The sequence below is a fragment of the Eutrigla gurnardus genome, assembly GCF_963514095.1.
Source record: "Eutrigla gurnardus genome assembly, chromosome: 18".
Taxonomy (NCBI): Eukaryota; Metazoa; Chordata; class Actinopteri; order Perciformes; family Triglidae; genus Eutrigla; species Eutrigla gurnardus.
In genome coordinates, this window is record NC_139929.1 from 7,091,682 (window position 1) to 7,115,144 (window position 23,463).

At 42.0% G+C, this 23,463-nt stretch overlaps 1 protein-coding gene across 1 annotated transcript in view; it reads right to left on the reverse strand.

The window, feature by feature from the left end:
- Positions 1-600: 600 nt before the first annotated feature.
- LOC311029235 (cadherin-7) overlaps positions 601-23,463 on the reverse strand; it is an 82,916-nt gene continuing 60,053 nt past the window's right edge. The window contains exons 8-12 of the mRNA XM_084034277.1: positions 22,509-22,645; positions 20,909-21,030; positions 11,982-12,099; positions 9,692-9,940; positions 601-2,385 (exon numbers count right to left, since the gene is read on the reverse strand). Of these exons, the coding sequence (XP_083890403.1) occupies positions 1,871-2,385; positions 9,692-9,940; positions 11,982-12,099; positions 20,909-21,030; positions 22,509-22,645 (1,141 nt within the window). The 3' untranslated portion in view covers positions 601-1,870. The remainder of the gene's footprint in view (positions 2,386-9,691; positions 9,941-11,981; positions 12,100-20,908; positions 21,031-22,508; positions 22,646-23,463) is intronic.

Genomic DNA, 23,463 nt, shown 5'->3' on the forward strand with positions numbered 1-23,463 from the left:
ACAAACTATACTATGACTTTTTTCCATTACTTTTTTTGATATACTGTACTATAACTTTTTCGACATTCTATACTATGACTTTTTTCATGACTTTTTCGATATATTACTGACTATTTTCCTCACTTTTTATACTATTTTAATCATATACAACACTTTTTAACGACAAAGTTTACATTTTATATCATATATTTAAGTTCCATTTTCAGGTTCACTGTTCTATGACTTTTGTGTGACATTTTCTATGACATACTTTACTTCAGTACATTTCATTATACTGAGTTGCAGTAGTCGAACACACCTTTAATAGAGCTTCCTTTGTCTTCATGACGCAGGCCTGGCCAACCTGTAAAGCTGCTCAGATGCCCGACGGTAAGCCTCGCAGTCATGACAGGCATTTCGATCAGTCCTTTCAACTAAAAAGCCTCATCGAAAAGAAGAATTGTTCTCCCCTGCTCTCTGGTTCCTTGACTTCACAATTTCACAAAGAGAGTAATTATTATGTCACTATTATGTGGACTATAAGAAATCCCTTCAGTCTTTTAAGGAACTGAATGTCAATTTTATTTTCAGCAAAAAGGATAAAAACATCATTTGCACAATTTTGCCTTTTCAAAATAAATAATACATATCGGTTGTACATGTTGACACCCAATTAATTTGTTTAAGCTGGAAAAACAAATGATCATACAGTGTGTCCTTTCACCATCAATTAACAAACAAATCATGGACATTAATGATTTCATTTCTGAATGACAATATATGCTGGACTCTGCAAACTACAGAAGCAAAACTCATTTACTTACAAACTTCACCCAGTTAAAGACCGTCACTCCGGAAACAAGTTATTTTTTTCTAGCATCTAGATCAAGCACAAGGACTAGTCCTTCAACAAAGCTTTCTCATGTAGCAGACGTTCCCATGTCCCCCCTCCCCCATCCCCCAATACCAAAGCAGAACAACCAAATCCTGACATTTTATCGCTCAGAAATCATACATCGGTCTTGTCAATAGAAAGGCGGGAGAAAAAACAGACTCAGACAAACACTACATTGCAACATCTGCAAAATGTATTGTTAGGAGAATAAGAGAAATTATTCTTTCCTGTTTCAACCAGTGGAGACATCAAAGACGTGTCATTCTTTTTATTATTTGCACAGCATGTCTTCACATCACTTCCTTAGCACATCAACTACTTTTATACTGTATGAGTGCAGCTGAACTTTTCATATAATGTGGAGAAGTGTGAGTCCATGAATAATGTTGAAAATGTTCATGAAAAAGCTTCTCGTTACCATTAAGAAGAAAATAAAACCCACGGAAATTGTTGTCAAATTTCATAAACAGTCAAGTGACTTCTGATTAGTCGCAAGGGACACGGCATTTCATGACAAACATTACTTTTTTTTTTTTTTTTTTTTTTTTGCACAAAGATAGCAAAGGAATGCATCAAAGCAAAATAGCTGGGCCCATGGCCGTCACTGCAATGAAAGGACATGTGCCAGCCCGTAGAAATACTCCAACACGTATGCATTCTGCAGTCAGTGGTTGGTCCGGAGTCCAACATCTGAAACCTTTTAATGTCTTTTGCACACAAGGTCTCCTCCTCAGTCAAGCCATTTTTGAAATGTGTCAAAACTCACCATGGCACGCTTCTGAAAAATCCACACAAGGAGGTAAACAAACCAAAAAAACCCTTTGAAGTCAAAGTGTTTTTCTTTCGATCTGTCTCGTGTTGTCTTTGAATCTTTTCCTCCCGTGCACTAAGGCAGACAAAATCATTTCCTCTGACAATAAATTACTCTTACTTTTTTTTTTTGTTGTTGTTTTTTTTTCGTTTTGTCCGAGAAATGTTGAGAGAGTAATTCAGGGGCTATGAGAAGACACTGGTGCCCTCGCTGTTGCCGTACAGGTCAGCCAGCTTTTTGAAGCGTGGTCCCCAGTTGCTGAGATAGTCATAGTTCTGATCTGAGTCTGTACTTAGTGACTCCAAAGAGCTTAGTGACTCCGCAACAGAGCCGCTGCCTTCAAACGCGTATGTTTGCAGAGAGTCATAAGGGGGGGCTGACGGGTCCACGTCAGCATCCTTGAGTCGCTCCCAAATGAACTCTCGAAACACCACATTGTCCGGCAGGGACTTGTAAGACGGGCGGGTCGTTGGCGGGTAATGGAAGAAGGTGGGAGTGTCGGGCGTGACGTCTCGCCTGACGTTGGGGTCTCTGATGGCGTTCAGGTTGCGGAGGGTAACCATGTCGAAGGCCTCCGTGTCCTCCTCGCCGCCGCCCTCGTCGTCGTAGCGGACGATGTTCTCTCTGATGTCCCGCTCCTCTTCGAGAATCAGAGGCTCCTTCTTCCTCCGGCGCATCGTCACAATTAGCAGTACCATCACTGCAGAGACAGAGAGATGAGTTATTATTAACTGACAACGTGCATATATAGATCATTTTTGTGGCAGTCAGCTGAAATGATGCAGGGATATGTGTTTTTTTTTTTATAGAGCTGAATACAGAGTGACAGTGATTCCAACCTAGGGTGCTTGTACCTGAGGGGGTGCTGCTGCATCTGCCGGAGGTACGTGGACGGATTGCAGAGCAGCGCAACTAAGTGTATAATATATAGAATCCTATATTAATAGCTAAAAGGTAGTGGATGGTTAGTCTCTCTAAATGGCAGCTATTTATATATTAAACTGTATGGAATTCTAATTGTAGGATAGCAATACCCACTTTTAGGTTATGTCAGTGTTGAATAACAAAGGAAGGCATTTGAAAGAGGACGGTGGTGTCAGTGAAGGGGTTATTTGGGTTCATCTGGCAGGGCTGTGGGAGAACATCTGACTCAAAAGGTTGGAAAGCCACGGCACTATGAATCCAATTAACAGTTTACAAAACCATCCCAAGCAATTTAATACACTGTGACCCTCTGTGGTTTCCATCGCCTACGTTTTGTACAAAACTCCACCAAACTGGAGTCTCTGTCCCTCTGAGATCCTAGCCCTTCTCCATCCCCCGTTCCCTCTCCCATACATTATTGCTGAAAATAACTCTACGCCCAAGCAAACTGGCAAATGTCTAATGATCCTCTATCCATCAATGTCAAGCCGGTACCAGTGAAATATCGCTCCGTGGGCCCGTATTTCTTTTCCTGCTCGACGTTGAGCTACTGCAGGCAGCCAAGAAAGAGGCCCAGGAACCCAAATTCAACCACCACTTCACACCCTCTAATAAGGGAGCAAATGGAAGAGATGCAAGGGAGGAAAGTGTCACTTGGAAAGGCTACAGGAGATGAATGGGTGGCTCTCTGTTGGCTATCTGGTGCCTGCTGGTACCCCTTTTGTGAAAGGGTCACTCCAGTCTACCACTAATACCCGTGAACACTTTCTTTTTTTGGTTGCGGTTTAAGACGGGATGCCAAACATCTCTGTGGAAGATTGTTTCCTTTAATTTTAGGAACTGAAGTCATTCTAAATTCTATTGGATTCAGTGGGGCTTCTCCAAAGTGAATTACAAAGTGGCACATTGAAATAGAATATTCTCAGCGCTTTCCAGCAAAGCTCTTTAGGGTTTAATGCCTAGAAGGCAGCCGTGATGCTTCACAGGCTGGAAACGGGCCAACATCCAATCACATCCTACGAGGACGGGCAGGTGGATGGTCGGGCATACAAATAGTGATTCTGTGTCAGGTACCAAGGGTCCTGTAAGAAATGATTTCCAGCCCAGACAGTTGAGCAAACACACAACCAAGACGCTAATCTTCATTTACTGATGATGAACGCTCAATTAAAAAAAACAGATGCAACGCAGATCAATTTAATGTAACAAAGGCTTTTTGCTGAGATTGAATTGTTTAAATGATCTGCAACGTACGATCGATACCGAACAAGGTGGGTTTTCTGTCCGGCCCTTTTTCTTACCAGCATGCATCACTGAATGCACTTTCTCATTAGAGTATTTCTTCCTCTTCATTTGCTGATTCTGGCAAAACTGGAACTGATTATTCAATCATTTTGTGCCTCTATGCTGCAGGGCACTTTCTAAAAGCGGTATCAATCAGCAAGAGAGGTGTCAAAAATACATACGTTCTATACTCTATGTAGAATAATAGATAGAAATAAAAATTAAAAAATGAAATATTAAAGTCCCGAGTCTATTCTCTCAATAAGTTTATTTTACTGAAAAGACTTTCTTGAACGCAACTTCCTGCAAAAGTTGGACACGTTTGGTTCATGACTTGATATTAAGGTAGGTTTCTGAATTTCTGAGCTTTTCGAACTGGTTAGAAATGGGCGGGTCTAAGTTGGTACACGATGATGTCACATACCTCTAAGCACCAAATAGGATTTAGTGACATTTGTATGAAAATATAGGCCATCGACAAACTAACCACAAGAACACAGTCCTGAGGAAACACATTCAACGACTTTTTTCACTGATAAACTCATAATAAACAGTACTTGAGACTCACTTAGACAAGAAATACCTTTCGGGCTTTAAAGCACCCGTAGGTTTGCTGTGGTTGAACAGGACGTCCTACAATAATCAAATAGATAAAACCTCCTCAGTTAAATGGCTGTCAAAAATCATTATCTATAATTTGTCAACTGATTGTTATTGAAAAATGACTGTACAGGCAATTGTTTCTGTGAGGCCATTCATAACTCTTTATGTGAGTGGAAAGATCACGCTGCCACAGTTGAGCTGCTGATTAACAGCTTGGTTTGATGGGAGATTAATTAACCAGCTGTTCAGTATCCGCCGTACACAGAAACACAGCATGGGGTGCTTTTCATGGGCAAGTTATACACAAAGCTGGACTGAACATTGTACTGTAATCACATACAGATCATAGTATCATAGATCTCAACCCAACGAGGTCTGGACATGTAAGTTATAGTGATCTTCTAAAACACACTGTAATGACCAGGTGTTCCAACAAATTAAACTGATTATTTTCTCGATGAATCGCTTCATTGTTTGGTCTATAAAAAGTCATAATAGTGACAAATGTCCTTGGGAACTGTACAAGATATTTCACACATTATATTTCCAATCTATGGTTTTATACGGGGTCAAATACGCAGGCCGCCCGACATGAGCCAACAGAAGGTAACAAAACGTAGCCTCATAAATAAAAGACATGTGTCCCTCGATTAGTATCAGCTAGAAGAGAATATCAGCTAAAAAAAATACAAAACGACCTTCAATTTAGAGCCGCCGGCAATAATTATTTCATTATAAATCAATCTGTGGACTGTTTTATGAATTAATTGATTCATCTTTTAGTCTCCCTCCCAAAAGTCAGAAAAAAGTGAAAAAAAAAGACAGCAAATCCTTACATGCTAAAGCTTAAGGAAATGTTTGGCTTTATTCCTGAACAAATCATTTAAAAAGGAATTGACGAGCCGATCGTTTTAGCTCCAGTTCTGGATTTACTGCCTGTGAGAACAGAGAATAAGACGGCAGAGAGTTGGCAAGAAAACAAAGGTGTCTAGACCGAGGTCTCACGCGTCCTCATCAACATGTCAGATATCACTCTCCTGCATGGGAGACGTGGCGAGAAAAATCCATTCTGCACCACAACGTGATGAAGGGCAAAGAAACAATCAGAATCTGCAAACACAAATCCTCCATGTTATTGGCTTCTTTATCAGCGCCGCTGTATGTTTGCTGCATGACTCAAACGGCTTTTATGGTTTCTTTGCCGCCGCTGATGCTATCTGTCACACTGTGTATCTTTCCGGATTATGTGTTTTTTTTGACTGTCTTATTTTTCTGTTTTTATTTTGTTCTATGCATCCTTCTGCAAGCTGTTAGCAGTTTCTTCCCTCCCAGCTCCGATACAAGAGGTCCTTTTAGCTTTTGCCAGGCTGTCGTTATAAAGACAAATCTGCTCCTAATTGACTTCCTAACGTAAAAAAAAGAAGAGAGAAATGAAGGTGGGGGGCTGATTTCTGTTCCTTTTCTTTTTAGCATGTCAACCAGTGTGATAGCAAATAATTACACAGTTTAAAGACACAAATCCGTAGGTTACAATGTGCACAGTGGAGCTTAAAGATCAGATCTGGAAAAAGAAACGAGTCTGCCGTCTGAATACAGACACATAAATAGAGACGCAGATGGAGGGGCAAATACCGCAGACAGGCAGTAAAACACGAGGCAGGAGAATGGACATTAAGACATTTATAGAATGAGTCTGATAAGGAATACTCAGACAGAAATAACTGTCTGGAGCTCTGGAGTGCTACGTAATGTCTTAATTGGCCTTCGGGGGGATTGAGCCATACCTGACCTGCACCGGGGGGGAAAAGGATAATGATTGACTCACTGATGCATCATCCAAAAATAAACTGTATCATTAAAAAAGGTTATAAATGGCAACCCCCCCCCCCCCCCCAAAAAAAACAACAACAAAAAACAAAACAAAACATAATTGTACTCTGGCATTTTTCAGGAATCTTACTGCAAGGAGAGGACAAGCTCTGTAATTAACTCTAAAAATATCAACCCATGATTAATGACCACTTAGCTTATGAGGACGTAGAGCCAAAGCTAAAGTGCATGCAGCGCCGTGCGGTTTAGAGGCACGCCGGTGGAAACGGCACACTTTGCATTGGACTGCTGTGATGGAAGCTCTAAAAGACAACTGATGAATCCTAACAGGCGAGTAGAAGAGCGGCTCTCTGACGAGCGTTGGATTGTAGTTATTAGACTGATGACGGCCACGAGTGTGTGATGGAGGGAAGAAGAAGATTTAATAGTGGGTACTTATGATACATTTACTTGAGTAAACTTAAGTATATCTTGTCACGTGTACTTAACAAGATTTCTTCTTTGTATTTTGCATATGTATTTGGTAGCTTCAGTTACTTTGCCGATTCATATTATTAACAAATCAGCTGATTATTAGCAATATGTTATATGTTATATGTTAGGCTACCCAGCAGTATATAACGTACTCATTCAATCAGCTACATCTTTACCGCCATTCAAGCACGGAACACACTAATGGATTATTAATTTTAACACAGAAATATAACATATCTTTTTCTGAAATCAACCACTTTGCATAATGAGTACTTTCACTTTTGGTACTTTTGTACTTGAGTTACAACAAAGTATGTTTACACTGTGATATTACTACTTTTACTGAAGTAAAAGATGTGAAGACTTCTTCCGCCATTACTTAAGAGCATCCGAGACTCACCCAAAATGATACAATCACACGCAATCACGGCCTCAATCTGCTACCTACAGATTGAATGAGGTCTTGATGGAAGAGAATCAAGGAAGATGATAATAAAGGATGGGACTCATGGGCTGTTAATACAAGGGGAGGGGGTGGAGGGGGATATCCAAAGAGGAAGCGGAGAAAAGAGGGAAAGAAGCTGATCCAATTCAGCTAAACAGAGTGACGGGGACAGCTAAGGACACGCACACAAACAGAGACTTGGAGGTATATTAAACTGGAGGCCACCAGTTCTAAGACTGTGGCCTGAGGCCATGCCGTGCAGCATAGAGAGCCAGCTTTCATTAGCGATGCCGGGTTCAGGGTTGCACCGCCACATATCCCTCCTCTTACTCTTTTGAAGTTTTTTTCATTTATCAAGAGAAGTGTTTCTCTCTTGCAATAAAAGGAAGGCACACTTCAAGGGGACGGGAATAAAACAAAAAGCAAAGTTGACCCCATCAAAGAACTCATTTCAGTTATTGTATGTGCTGTTTAGACGCCCCTCAGCTCAATGAAGACCACCTAAGCGTTAAACTTGGACACTGCCCCGCTGTCGCAACGCTTTGTCTGTCGGTTTTATGAGCAACAATGCAGCCAGGAGACGACAGCTCGGTGCTGCGTCGTCTTTAAGGTTATGTTAATTAATTTTCTTTTACAAGTGTCTTCACGAACACCTTGGTGTTGCACTGAACAGAAGGAAGGGAGTGAAAACGCAGTATTTCATACAGTACTTCCTTCTATGACCCCCATGAAAAACTCTAATTAAGTTTATAAAATACACTGAAACTTATCTGGAGGAAAGCACCATGAGAGTTCCTTTTAGGGGAGGAAATGATCTTAAATCTCATCTCAGGCTGCCTTCAGGCACGGCTTTCTCTCAATGAAATTACACTTTTTTTCCCTCTCTGTCCAGTATAGTGTGCTTAAATGCAAGAGGAGCGCTGTCACATAAATGACACATAATCATAACTGGCAATAGAAGGTTTTAAAAATGCTGCTGGAGACCCTTATGTTTAAGTGTCCAATCAAGTGAGCCTTTTTTTCGTATAAAATTCTTTATAATGTCATCACAGCTATAGTGCATTTTCTTTGTGAGACAAATCTCTTATAAAAAGGTTGGACAATCATAATTAAATACACGTCAAGGTAAAGCCTTGGCTCATCCAATAAACTACCAGATCCCCCCCCAAAATATATATTTTATCATCTACTGGGTCCAGTTAACACATAAAAACACTCAAACCCAGGATAACGACTCCAGTTAATTGATCCTTTTGGGAAGATTTCAGTGGTACTCTACTTCCATCCAGGCTGCTATTCAGAGCAGGCTGACCTGGGTCACATGTATTTACTAGAGGAAATGTGAGGGGAAGATATCTCCCTCCGGGTTTGACATGTGCGAGACCTCGAGATCAGCCGCCTGCAGAATGTGTAATGGCCGAGATAAGTCTGAATGGCTTGTAAATACTGAGGTAAGCAGTGTTTTGTTGCACAGCACACATCTGACGTTACCTCCACTTACTAGAATCTGAACTGAAATCTGAACTGCAAAGATTGTTGGCTTGAATATATTCCCGCTGCAACAAAGCCTGCGAGCTACTTCGGGCGGAGGACTTAAAAGGGAGGCTACGTTGGAGTCGGCTATCAACGCTCTGCCCACTCTTTTTGATTGCTAAGAGTCTGTACACACATTATTGTGGAGGGAGAAGGGGTCAGAGGAGGGCGAGGGGTTTCTGTTTTATTTTTTTTTATGATGAAAGAAGAGTAGTCTGAATTTCATCAGAGAGCAGGGTTTGCTTCACGCACCTGATTTATTCCTCCGCTGTGAGATTTATCGCAAAAAAAAGAATCATCATCCGACGTTATACACAACGGTAACGGATTCACGTGATTTTTAACTTTTATAATTTTTTCTATAATGTATGTTTGAGATATTGGAAAAAAATGTTTCATTATAAATCAATGGGAAATCCAAACAAACATGAGTAACTCGGGGATTGACATACTTTTATAAAGAAATAGTATGAAATATTGGCTTCAACCAACTCTGGTTTTTATAAAGCTTACTATCTGCAAAAACTTCGTGCCATCACTGCGGCGGCTGGTCATATTTCATACACATGACAGTGTTTATGTAGTACACTTTCCATCGCAGCTTTCTGGCTTTCAGTGATTTGGTTTTGCTTGTCATCTGTCATATTAGCTGTTAAGTTTATACGATTTGGCAACAAACACACATTTTAAGCTGAAAGTGTAGGTTTTCTGTTACTTAATGGCCATCTGAGGACAGCGGGCGGTGGTGGACTGCATTTTTCCTTATTGTACCGGACCATGACCCTAAAAAGTATCATCAAATGATGGATAGAATGTCTTCATATCGGAGGCAGAGTGGCCAAACCTGCAAAAAAAGATCACCTCTGGAAGAAAGCTGTTGTTGCCACGGACACTGAGGTCACACAGATCTTACCCAGAAGTGTGATGATGCAGCCTAAAATAGCCAAGAGGGCGCCGGTGCTCAGGCCGGTGGCGGTGTAGGCCACGGCGCCACAAGACAAGGCCACGCCGTCGGAGTCACAGTCGCACACTCGCACGGAGAGTGTGTTGGTGCTGCTCAACGCAGGACTCCCACTGTCCACGATCAACACCGGCAGCCGATACATAGCTTGCTCCCGTCTCCTGAAACCACCTCGCTTCGTCAACACGGACGCCGTGTTGTCTGCAAAGTAGAAGGGGAAACATAGCATGGGTCAGACTTGTGAGAAGTAGCCCGGAGAGCTGTGTTTATTGGCTTCAAATGAACACGGCGAGTGCACATATATGACTAGCAGGAGGCTTAATACTCTGTGATGATGGCTGCACTTTGGTTGTGCAGTTAGGAATCATTTTACTGTATTAAAAGCAGGAATGCCAACAGATGGTGTCATTAACACAATTCATTATATGACACACCGTGGTGTCTCTCCCTGGTTTTGACCACCTGTTGGCTAATAACAGCTTTTGGTTTGATGGCAAAAATCTTATATGAATTCTCAGTGTATGAAAGGGAAAATAGGCAGCCAGAGGAGGACAATATGCCATTACAGCAGCTAAAAAAAAACCTGCTTCAATAGATTGAAATGCACTTTCAAATTGAGCAGTCACACTTGAAATGTGGATTTCGCCTTGAAGGACAACTCCTTTGTTCTTCCTAGCGATAGTCAGATTGCTCTTTGAGTCGAAGAACAAGGTGAAAAAATGAGTGTGGAGATGTGGGTTCGCTTGTAAAATGCCACTTTAGTCAAATCAGCAAAAAGAACAGGAACACACGGTTGGGTGCAACTGTGATGGGCTGAAAATTAACAATTGTAATGTTAAATAAAAATGTTCTGATGCTAATTGTGAAACACTGGCTTGTGTCTATTATTAAATATAAGTCATTAAAACAAAACTAAATCTGCTTTTTCAGAAATCAAACGCTGCAAATAAGCATCTTTTACAAATTGTAGAACTATTCCTTCACTTTTAATAGCTTATCTGCCAAAACCACTACCCCCCTCACACCTTTTCCACGCTGCTGTTGCCAAGTGAAGATTACATTGAATATAAACGTTAAAGAATTAAATAGGACATAACCACAAAACTGCTCAACATATCCAATTCAAGGTAAACGCCGTATGTTCACGGAGAACAAAGCCATCAACAGCGGTCTTCCAGCCAAGTTGCTGCTAATCTGCAGGGAGGTAACCATGAAACATCCGGATCATCATGTAACATGGGTCTGCACTCGTCAACAGCCTGGCTGCTGCCGCCACCTCTGCAAAGTAACGTGGCAACCTGAACCGAGCTGGAACAAACAACTCAACACTGGGCATTTACTGAGAGAGGGGATCACTGCATGATGGCGTCGGGCACAAGTCTCCTGCTTTCAATGCTGAATGCAAAGTTTCCCTCTTTAAGGGGCTAATTTTCTTGGTCCACCCACTGGACTGTGTAGGTGGTGAGCAAATCATGACGGTACAAAGGCGGATTTCAGTCCGTGTGTTAAGGTTCAACTGTGATCTAGCACTTGGAGACCCTGTCGTTGTGGATTGTGGCACGATTCTCACATGTGCTCCAGCTTGTTTTTGCATTCTGTTTCCATGAACAATTACAAAGAAAAAGGCCATCGAGGGCATTGTCATGGCAGAATTATGGTTTCATTTGGCACAGCCAGCCACGCCAGGGGGCACCGGTTACTCTGTACTTCTTCTCCCAGAGTCAGATTGCACAGTAGATTGTGTCCCAATGCAGGGCAGATATAGAGAGCCAGAGTGAGCAATGGCCAGAGTGTCAATTGCATTGCTGCCAGGCTCAATTGGAAGGAAGTAAGCAGCAAATAGACCGTACCTAACTTGACCAACACCCTTCACAGACTCCGAAAGGCCAACGGCAATCCAGTTTCAAGAGAGAGTTTCTGATTCAGCGGCTGAATGCAACAAGGTTGATCCAACAAGAACTTAGATCTTTAGTATCATCGTTTAATTGGTGAAACGGCTCATACTGCACATTAAATTATCCCATGCTTAATGAGGTGTATTCCATAGTACATTAAAAATGCTTTTATTTTGAAAAGAACACTGACTTTCACTGCTGAAGCTTCATATTATAGCTTCAGATAAACCAATTAACAGATTCCCTGGATTTGCAGATTTCTGTGTGAACATCTTAATCAGAGATAATTATAAAAATAACAGCAGCAGCAGGTGAATTTTCAGGAATAACACAGATGGTTTTCGCACCTTTGTTGTCTCGCAGGGTGAAGTTGAGGTTGCCGGCGACAGGTGCAGTGAGGGCGAAATAAAAGCGGTGGCCGCTCAGAGGTTCGTCCTTATCCACGGCGCTGATGGTCTGGATCACCTGAGGACAACGGGGACAAACCGCAAGACATGGGAGGTTATCATTTATCCCATCTCGCTGGCTGATCAGGTGATGACCGAAGCTGTAAATGGTTTAATGTGTTGCATGCAACAAGAACAACAGTATCAGTTTAAGGAAAGTAAACACTGTATATGCATCACATTCCACTCTGTCATACATTTATTTAGAACGCGGGTATAAATCTTCCTTAAAGGCCCAGCGATGGTGTGAGTGAAGTGGGGAAATCAACCTGATTCTGATTGATGGGAAGGGTTTGTTTTATAATGTTTGGCTGTGGATTTGTGTCATTTATCTCTTCAAGTGCAGTAAGTGCTTATTTGGCAAGAGCTTGGCAACCGCTTAGGGATGAAGTGTTTTCTTTTGGAAAGTGGTTTCTTCTGAAGCAAATCATTGTCAAGCAAACTATACTTTCTGTCCCAGCACCTCAAACCACAACATCCATTTAGTGAAATCATAGTAATAACCAGAAAGAAATATTAAAATAGATTTTTTTTTGTATTACACAGTTTGTTAGGCAATGACAAGAGAAATTAAATACTTTTTTTGCAGATGACAGCCAATTATGAGCAAAGCGCCAGGCGATGTCAGGTTACAGTGAAAGTAGACTTTTAGTAATTAACATTTTTCTCCAGTTTAGCAAAATAAAAGACGTTTTATAGACTTTTTATGGTCAATAACAAAATCTGAAACCCAATAAATAGAGCATTTACATGTAGCATGCGTTTTAAAAGACAAATAAATAATCCTCATATTAACAACAAATGATAGTTTTTTGGGTGATGGATCCACTTCTCGTGGTTTTCTATAAGCCGTCCATTGCTTGTTTGCTTATAAGTATTTCCTATACATTATTATTTGGAGTATTGTCACCTGTTTTGACTGTCTCTTCATTGAAAAAGTCAGAAAGACAGCAAATACACAATGAAATAACACATTTTTCATACTGACAAGTTCATAATCTGATAACGTTGATGAGTTTTCATGGCAATTTTCAGGTTTTGTACAGAATTCTTCTTCTTCTTTCACCGCACATTTCTACCGACCGGTAGAGTATTTTTTCCCCCTGATTTTGTTTGTGCATTTACATAATCCTGTTCAGTCAGGTCTCTTAAATTAAACTACAGCAAATAAAAAATACAATTAGATGTAAAAACTCCACAAACAGGACACTTTTCCATAAAATACAACACCTCAGAATGTGCTCTTCTGCTTGATAAGACCATGAAACCGTTACTCTAACCTCTAAATCTCAGTCATATATAATTGCCTGCATTCACCACCATATAATAAATAAATTCAATGTCGGGTCTCTGAATGTTGTCATTGTTCAAAAATAAATACATACTCTGCAGTCAGACATCCCTACTTCATTACTAAGGATGGAAAATGACTCACGATACAAACTTCTCTAGCTCGAGGTGATGTAAGACAAAAATTCATCTATGAGTAAAACAAGTGCATGCTATTTGTTTTGGCCCACTTTATTTTGCCTCTGAACCCGGGACTAAGCAGAATCTTCCTCCCTTTTATTACATGGCAGTGTTGACATCTATAAATAATGCAGGAAATCAAATTACCAAATAAACCAATTTATTTACACCCACCAGCGTGTGCTGTAATGATTTTTTTATTCATACAAACGTGGTATCTCCAAATCAAGTTTGCTCTTTTGAGCAAAAAAAATTATAAATACATGACGCTTTAATTTCATCCGCACAGCTGCACTTAGCTGCAGTAAGAAGGAGGGAAAAAAGAGGAAAATCTCACTCGGTACAAGCTGTACAGGAGGAGCATATCACACACAAACACGCCATATGGACGACAAATGATAGCCGCCACAACGGCCATCAAAGTGGGAGTTACTGCAGCAGTGTCCTTATAAATTTAGATCAAGCCTCCTGAAGCCTTTGTAGGCTGTGTAGAAACTCAACCCCGTGACAACTCACACCCGTGGACGGGATCCAACAGATTCTTAAAAGCAATTCACACTAAATTATCACATCTCCCAGACCCGAACAGCTCTGCGTCAAACATCAAGAGAAAAACAAAATTATAGAATAATTAATAAATAAAAAGGGGCGAGGAAGAAGAGAGGGAGAGAGAGAAAAAAAAAGCAAAATGATCCATCAGTGCTGAGATATGGATTATCAGTTGTCAGCTGTGATTAAATGCTGCTGGTTAAAAACTGTCAGGTATTAGGGGTTGGTGTAGGTGGTAAACGACATCCTGCCAATTATTAAAACTGGCAGGCGGGATGAAAATTCATGAATATTTTACTCCCGTTTCTTAACGAAATTAAAATAGTTTCTCTTACATCAGCAAAAGTAATCACAAAGTATGCCCCCCCCCTCCCTCCCTGTGTTGTTTGGCATTGCAGCAAAAGGGGAATTTATGTGTGGAGCTGAAATGCAAAAAAAGGGGGGTTATCTGCTCCAGTTCAACAACATTTGGGCTATCTGTATGTACAGACAGAATTGATGTTTGTGTCAACACCACATCAGTGACAGAACCGCTGAGCACCTACACATGCGAGCACCTGCATATCATGAAAGCTGCCATTGATTCCCGGATCATAATAACTCACATGCCTCTCACTCTGTTATGGAAATTTCACATCAGATGGAAACCTTCGCTTTGTGGCTCTTACACCGACGATGAATCCTATACACAATTTGAACCCTTTGATGTCCTTTGAATATTTCAGATGGATTTTTGGAGCTTATCTCGGGTAAGGTTTCCATTCCCCTCTGCTGAGGGAAAGGACTGTAAATCATCCTTAAATCAAACACTTTGTAATGTATAATGCCTTTCATTAGTGGGGCTCTGATGCAAGGCGTTCCTGAGAACCTTTGGTGGGGAATTCTCTAATGGGTTGAGTAGCAGACAGGAGGAGAGAGGCATGGATGTAGACATAAATTCTGGCTGAAAGACATTAACGGCAGCGGCAGACTGGTGCCTGTCGCAAGCCAAGACTGAGGAGGCCTATGAATCACAGAATTAAAGGGTTTTTTGAGTTTACGCATGGCTGCACATCAGATCAAAAAGGATATAAAAGGACAAAGGTGTCTCAGTTTGTGGCTTTGGAGGAGGAGGATGTGCAAACAACAGAGGCGTGCATGCAAACAGCTCCATTGCAAAGATTGTTAACTAAATTTTATTTCAAGTATAAGGATATCTGCTGTGTGTTGAAAGCATTTGGACACAATACACAATAAATAAAAGAATTATTTCAAATTGTGGAAAAACTAGTCGAGGGTATAAATGCGGTGCTAAGACATTTTTTCACCGTGATCTTAAAACAAAGCACTGTCTACAAAATTGGTTGTTAGCAGTGCTGCTGTGCGGCGATGTAAAACTATCATGTTTGTAAATGTGACCGGCAAATAATCAGAAATATGACACTGAAAACCGTCTGCTTTCGATCGGGGCGTGTCTAGTTTTTTACCATCCTGTCCTGGGATTTATCCTATGGGAAGTCCTGACCCCCCAGCTTGGAAGGAGTAGGGAACAGAGCTTTAGTTTTACATTTATACGTGTTGCCATTGATATATGTTATAACAAAAGGGGCTATACTCACTTTAATGAGGTGAGGAAGTAAGTAAGTGCTGGCACTGTCGACCGAACAGTTAACACCAGACTTATAATTATCACACCTGGGATTTGCAGTCTAATTATGAAAAAAGGGCCCATCTTTAATGCTTTACAGCAAATGCATCAGTACCTGTATTCTGCGCACAATAAAGTGGAGTCTAACTCTAAATTAATAAAAAATAATGACATGATCATTAAAAAGAAGAATCACAAGTGTGAGCAGGGTGTCAAAGCCTAAAACTAACGATTTCTGTATGATGGCTTTAAAATCCCCAAGGACGAGCCCCAGGCTTTGTAGCAAACTTTATAGTGGCCAAACTGAGGACTTACAATTTCCAGCTTGCTCATGTGATGCAACGAGATAGAGACGCCTCAGTGGAGCTTTTTTTTAAAGGTGAATCCACTTCTACGTATGAACACTTGCACTTTGCAGCACTTTTGGGTCCTAAACGCTGTTAAATGCCCTAATAGCGAAATCCTGACTTATTTTCCTTCCAAGCTGTTGCCTAGAAAATATCCCCATATCATTAAAGCATGTAAATGTGTTTCAGTAGAAACAAAAAATACAGGTATGAACCTGAAAATTAGCATAATATCTGACATTTAAAAAAAAAATGAATAAAAGATTCTAACTTGGCCTGTATTTCATATAGTTGTGGTATTTTTTATTAAAGGAAAAATGGGTAAGCTATCAAACCGTGATACTTTTACCAACTGAACAGCAACAGTTACTGGGAGACACGTTTCTTGATTGAGCTGAACCTTCAAAGACCCTCCCTGAACTACAATGACCATAGCCCATTGTAGTTCTGGTGTGTCTGTGCTGATTCAAACTCTCACTGGAGAGCTAGAAGTTAGAGAAGTGGCCTCTATAATGAGGGAAGAGATGTCAGCTAATGTAGCATGGCTAGACGGCGAGGCTTTGGTGTGTGAAAAATGTGAGGGATAACGAGCTTGAAACACACTTCCCCCTTTGACACCAGCAGAGTAAACATTGCGCTGCATTTTAAAAAACGCACTCCTTCACGTCTGTGTTTTAATATTGCATTAAACGTGTAATTACCCAATAGTCAACAAGGCATGCGAGAAAAATCAAGACAGTCACTTTGAAAAAGTTGCACTGAGAGTATAAATAAGCGTTGCATCGAGTAGGTGGCAGTCGTTGCCATGGCAACACCTGTAACTTTGTGGCAATGGATCAACGCCGCTCACACATCCCGCCATGCTGTCATCATCATCACACACACACACACACACTCTGTAATAGCGTACGTGCCTTTCAACAAATGTCATCTTTCAATCTCTCCCTCTTTATAAGCCGGTTCCCTCATTTCACGTCACTTATCTGGATCATTTGCCGAGATTCCTCATAACACGTGTTCTGTTGGCCGGATCCTGACAGGCCCAAACCGCCGAGGCTGCCATGATCTCCGGTGAGATCCGGGATGAAACGTTGTCTACTTTTAATAGAACACGCTGTACGCCGCCACACGCTAATCTTTCCCGCGTCCCTCTGCGCTCTGACATTTCTGTTTTCATCTCCCACCTTCACGCAACACTCATAATAACCTGATAATTTGGATGAAGACAGGAATGGTGTGAAGAAGCTCCTTGACGTTTGCGTGATTGATGCCGACAGTCGGGAGGAGGTGCTAAGTGGAGTAATTTTTGATCGGGGCGGAGGTGGAGATGCTAGAAGTGTTCCTGGCCAGAAGTTTTCAAAGTCTCTTATTGTGTATATCCGCGGGTTTTCAACACATGCCAAGTCTACGTACAAATAGATATATAAAAACCATGTTGACGGGTGTGTGGCATCATGCTTTATGTTGACGTTTTCTTTTAATCCTTGGGAGGCGAATGTCGGTGTTCGGATTGGCAGTTATGACTTGTTGAACGCATTTAGAATGTCTCTTTTGCCTCACGTCTCTCCCTCCGCGCTCCCCCCCGTTCTTCAATGAATCTCTGGAGGACGCCGCGCCTCCTCAGAGATGCTGCAGGAGTGCAGGGAGGGAGCAGGGGAGCAGATTGGGGGCAGCAGAATGCCAAGTCCACTCGTGTATGCAACGCTTACACTGAAGTGATTGTACAACGTGACCCCACCCTCCCCCGCCGCCCACCACTGCCCCTGCCCCCTCCAACCCCATCATAATATCAATTAATATTATGGCAGAAGACAGACGCACCGATGATCCGTAACAAGTGGCGTCTCCGGAGAGAGTCGGTGCCACAAGACGGCCTTAATTAGGCCTGAAAAATGGCAGGTTATTCCATCCCTGCACTCCCTGTTAATCTGTGCTGCAGAGCCACAGAGTCGACCCCGGCCCCGACTGGCAAATGTTATTATTTCATCTTTGTTGCAGCTGTGAATAAGCCAATGGGCGTGACAGCCAGTGGGCGGCCGGAGATTTTTTTAACAAAGCATTACAGAGAAGCAAACACAGTTAGTGCAGCCGACCGGTAGCCGTTACACCCGGACATACAGCACACAACAGGAGCCTTTTAATTAATTAGGAATCAGTGAGACGGTGGAGCACACATCTGACAGGTTAGGAGTCCACGCAGCCCGCCTGCTAACAGACAGCCGACACCTCGTTGTAATTCAGGCAGGGTTTCCCATTCAAATGTCAACCTCTCTCCTTCCTTTTGCTCTGGATGTGTTTTTGGGTGTAAATTTCATCACGAAATTTCCATTTTGCCTGCCTTCATTATTCAGTCTCAAGGTGCAATCCCTGTGGTGCGCCTCAGCGTTGGCTAAACAGACGGCTGTATTTGAACGGAGTTTAATGGAAATTGGAATTATTGAAAAAAAAAAGACGGAGAACAAACACTTCTTGCCTGTAGGAGTCGTTCTGTCTAACAATACGGTGAAGGAGACGATGAAGCACATTTCACAAGTGAAACATAAGTTCACATGTTTTTCACTGTAAGTTATTCATGATATCGGCCTCTGATTTCAAATATATCATGGATGGAATAACTATATCATGGGCTCATTGAAATGGTTTAAAAGCACATGCTGATGTCGTGTATGTGTATAATATTCACATGAAATTCTTCTTTAACAATAAACACATTTTACACCCAGTTCTTTTCTATATTTGATAATAATTTTCAATCCAAACCTGGGGTTTTGAAATATTTTGCATCTGAAATGTAAGAAGTCATGTAAAGAACATTTCACCTGTCATAAAGTTACATAAAGATGTGGGATTTCTTTCATATTTCACATGTGAAAAACATAATAAAGACCTGGTTCTTGCTTGTGATAAATCACATTTCACATTTCTCTTCTCCATCAATATACAACGTGAGAGAAAGAGATATTTGTTTCCAGTGGTATATTATAATGATTTTCCAGATTTGCATTTATATTTAAAACCCTGCACTTGATGTCTAACTAACTAATTAACAAACTTACTTCCAAGACAATTAAATGCCCACGTGCAGCTCTTCATTCTCTAAATGTAGTCATTCTCTGGACCATTTGTCTTCAGTTTAAAACCATTTCAACCCACAAACTATTAGCATGTTGCAGTTTGCAGCTGTAGCAGATGACTGCACCACTTTGAGACCGTATGGAGTGTGAATGCGACACGACTTCTCGCCGGGTGGATGAGGACAGAGGCCTTCGTCACCGACAGCTCCTCGCTTTACAGGAGAGCAGCTCCCAGCTACACCTAGGGGCGACCTCACGGCTCAGCTATCGCTGGCATTGAGTAAGCAATCTGTCTGCCGCGGCTGAGTAATTACAGATTTGCTGTACCTTTTCCTGCTGATGATGCTGTCATGGGCCGTGGCTGTTGCTATGTCCTAGGGGCCGGTTTGATTGCCGGGGAATGACTTTGTTTCAGTATTGTCATAGGCTCTGTGCCATAATTTATCAGGCCATAGTGGGGAGCCATGTACAAATTATCGGTTGAATTTGAAGTTAAGGGTGTATTGACGGGTTGTTGTAATTTTAATATTACTGAGCGACAACAATCCCAAAATAAGGGGCAGCAACATTAACCAAAAATAGACATTCAGCCGTGGTAGAAAGGCATTCTTCAATAATGATGCAACTAAAGCAGAGGCAATGTTTATTCTAGCAAATACTCAGGCCCTCAGGCTAGAATCGGATTAATTAAAATTTAGATTTAGGAATATCTTAAAATACCTTAAGGTAGGTTGAATTGTATGTATTGAACCTTCATCTGTTTTTTTGTTTTCTTGCGCAAAACACTTGAAAGACAAACTGAAAAATACAACACAGCAATAATTCCACCTGTGAGGCTACATATTGTGGTCAAGCACCATGCACACAGAAAAAAAAAAAATAGAGGCAGACATGAAATATAGTCTCTCATCTTTGCAAATGAAATTTGTTCACCCTCCTGCGAGCACGCTGACAAACAACTCCGATATATGAATGCAAATAGCATATTTAAAAGGGCCTAATAGCCATTTTCCAATACGATGCATCATTCTGATCAATTGTACTTATTCAGGTCTACACGCCTCCGTTACACATCGCCTCTGATTGTATTTTCCAAATGCCAAGAGCAGACGAATCGCCGCCGCAGACACACAAGTCATTTACCAACAATGAGGCCAAATGCTGAACACAGGGGGAGGGGGGAGTTGGTTGATGAGATGCATGGCTATGGCTTCGTTTCCCCTCCTTCTTTTCCCCGGATCACCAAATCTTCCAAGCCCTCGAATCTCTCTGGGTCCCCTTTTGGAGATTTCCTGATGCGTGCCCTGCCCCGCTGCTCTCTGCGGCGATCGTCTAATTACACAAAGCTTCGGAATGGAAAGTCAAACCGCGGCGGAGCACCGATCCGTCCCATCATGAGGTATCACATTACAGCGTGATATTATTGTGGATTAAGACCACAGGCAGAGTCAAGCACTGTCATTAATTTAGTCAGCTTTGACAGAGCGGGATGAGAGTAACATCTCTAATGAATGATAACACCTACACCTGCTATTAAATCTTAAGGATGTGTCTCATACTAATGATGCCGTCTCCCTGGGATGACCTCAACCTGTGAAGTGGAGATGTGCACGGTGAACCTGTTTTGAGGAACATGAAAGACTTTTAATGGCTTTGAGAGTCAGCGGGCTGTCTTTGTGAGTCAAACTTCAAGCGAGCGTGGAGAGAGGAAAAAGGGAAGGGAAGCTAGACCAACTGCAGAGACAGATTTCTGGGTCTTACCTGTCCTGGCATGGTGTTTTCACAGAGGAGGGTTTCATATTCTATGGCAAAGACCGGGGCATTATCATTTATGTCCAGCACCGTGATGAGAGCGATGCCTTTTCCAATTTGGGTGGGGTCCTCTGAAGGGAGAGAAAGAGAGAGAAGTCAGTCCATCGTTGGCGTCAGAGCTTTTCAGCAAACTTTTCCTTTTTTAAACACTTTGATTCTGCCTTTTTGCCTCCTTGCGCTCGACTCCCATTTATGGAATATTGATCTTTCTCATGCGTTTTAATTAATCACAAAGGAGGAGGCGAGGGAAAGTGCCGCTGCAATGAAATATGCAGCGCGCCTCCAACAGCTGGCGTCCTTACCCACTCCGCTCGCGGATCAGCCAAAGTGATTACGCTCGGTGGCGGCTTGTTGTCGGGGGGAAGGGCTGCGTGCGTGGACGAGCCATCTTGCACTGTGGGCTTCACGCCTCTGTCTGCCTGACACACACTGATGGCTAAATGGCTGCGTCTGAGTGCAAGATGATGATTAAGCCTGGCGTCGCCGCCATGCCGGGCCAGAGATGACGCACTGACATTCGGCGCGGCTGATTTGATGGCGATAAAAAGGACGCGCGGTGCCTCGGGGCCACAGGCTTCCTGTCAGTGTCGCGGTCGGACCAGATCGGATGAAATGTGACTGACTGTGGCTCGAAAAATCCCCCAACAAAAGAGCCTCTGCACTCTCTTGAGTTACAAAGAACATATTTACTATAAATACTGCGATCCAGTGGATTTTTGTAGCCAGTCCTTAAACTCAAAGATGTTTTCAGCTGGATACGGCGCCCGGGTGTCACTTCGTGTCAGATGCCAGTACCTCATGCATGAGGGACTGTTGTGACATTTCATATGGCTATTATTACGTGCTGCCTCCTCTTTGTTGCTATATCAGGCAGGCGCTCACACTTGGGAATCAACCAAGTGGTGTCTGTGTGCTGTTGGATGTAAATAAAAACAAATCTTTGAAGCAAAAAAGAAAAATGACAAAAGATTTTGAAGAAAAACGAATGCTTCTTTTTCTCAGTTGGCTGTGAAGATGTAAAAGCAAGAGGAACTGCCAGGCTGACAGGCTGCTGGTCTTTTTTACTTTATGCTGATGAGACGCAGCTGTCGGGAGCGTTCTGTGGATTGTGAGCTGATGATTGTCGCCCATTGTGTTTGCGTGATGGAAGTGGAATGATAGGAAGGCCGGATTAAAAAGGCACTTGTGTCCTTCCAGCCTTTGAGAGGTGAACAAAAAGGCAGGCAGAGCTTTTTCACATCACATTAATAAAGTTCACCCGTGGGTGAGATGGCCCCCCCTGAGTCAGCATCTCGCCGACGCATGGAGGTCACTCCCCGACGTCACTACGGCAACCCGAACAACTGTCCTGCCCTCTACACAGAAAGGCTATGGATGTTTACGATAACAAAACTGACCATTCGCTGAGCCCCAGGGGCAGATTTCTCTCCTCAAAGTTCTTATTGGAAGTATACTTGTAGTAAGTAGTAAGGCAGTTAGCCATACATTCTAACAACTGTAGCATATTCCTTCCACTAAAGAAGGAAGTGCATGCTTTAAGTGAACTCACGGCTCTCGATGGCGAAGATGGTGAGGTTATGGATCAAGTTGGCCTCTCGGTCCAGAAGCTTGGCTGTGCTGATGACGCCGCTTAGGGCGTCCACGTTAAAGAAGCGCTCCAAATCTGTGTTTCTGTCGATGGAGTACCTGGACGGAAAAACACAAACCCCACATACTTTTAAAAAAAAACAATAGCTTTTTGATAGTATTATTGATTTGACATTTTAGTGTTTCTTCAAAGATTATGATATTTCTCTTCCATCAAACTGTGCAGCAATCACACCGAAGATTTCCAGTTGATACGCTGAGAGCTTAAATCAATCATCAATGAGTTGTTTTTATTTTATAGAACATATCAGATGTTTTCCAATCGACAAAAGGGTACAAACAGTTCAGAAAAGTGCAGACTTTAAATTCAGAAATGCGGCGTGAAACCTTGTTCATAGCACGAGTGTAACAAAATGCTATTAAATGTAGATCAAATTGGGGTCTTGTCTGCTTGGCCCTCGGCACACAGCACTGATCAAACCCTTTCAATACGCGGCAACTCGTATTTCTAGAGAAAATTACAACTTCAATTAGCCTACATCCAAAGGGTATTATTGCAATGTAATTTGACTCTTGTGGATGCATTAGTTCCACAATAATTTTAATTCCAACAGATGTAGTGAAATATATTGCAGACGCTGATAACAGTCATGGGAGCAAAAAGAGGCAATTTACAGCTACAATGGTGTCGTAATTTGATTTTCTGATTAAGATTACTAACAATCCTAACAGGCCAAGCATGAATTCCACACAATGTTCATTCAATTAATGCAAAATGGGTGGAGATTCTCGAGAGCGACGCCGCACAGATTGGCAAAGTGCTTGTTTGGAGTCACAGATGCCTCGACCCTCCTGCAGGAATGCCCTTCTCTTGTTTAACATGGCATTTCACTTTTAGCAAATGCTGCACTCCTCGG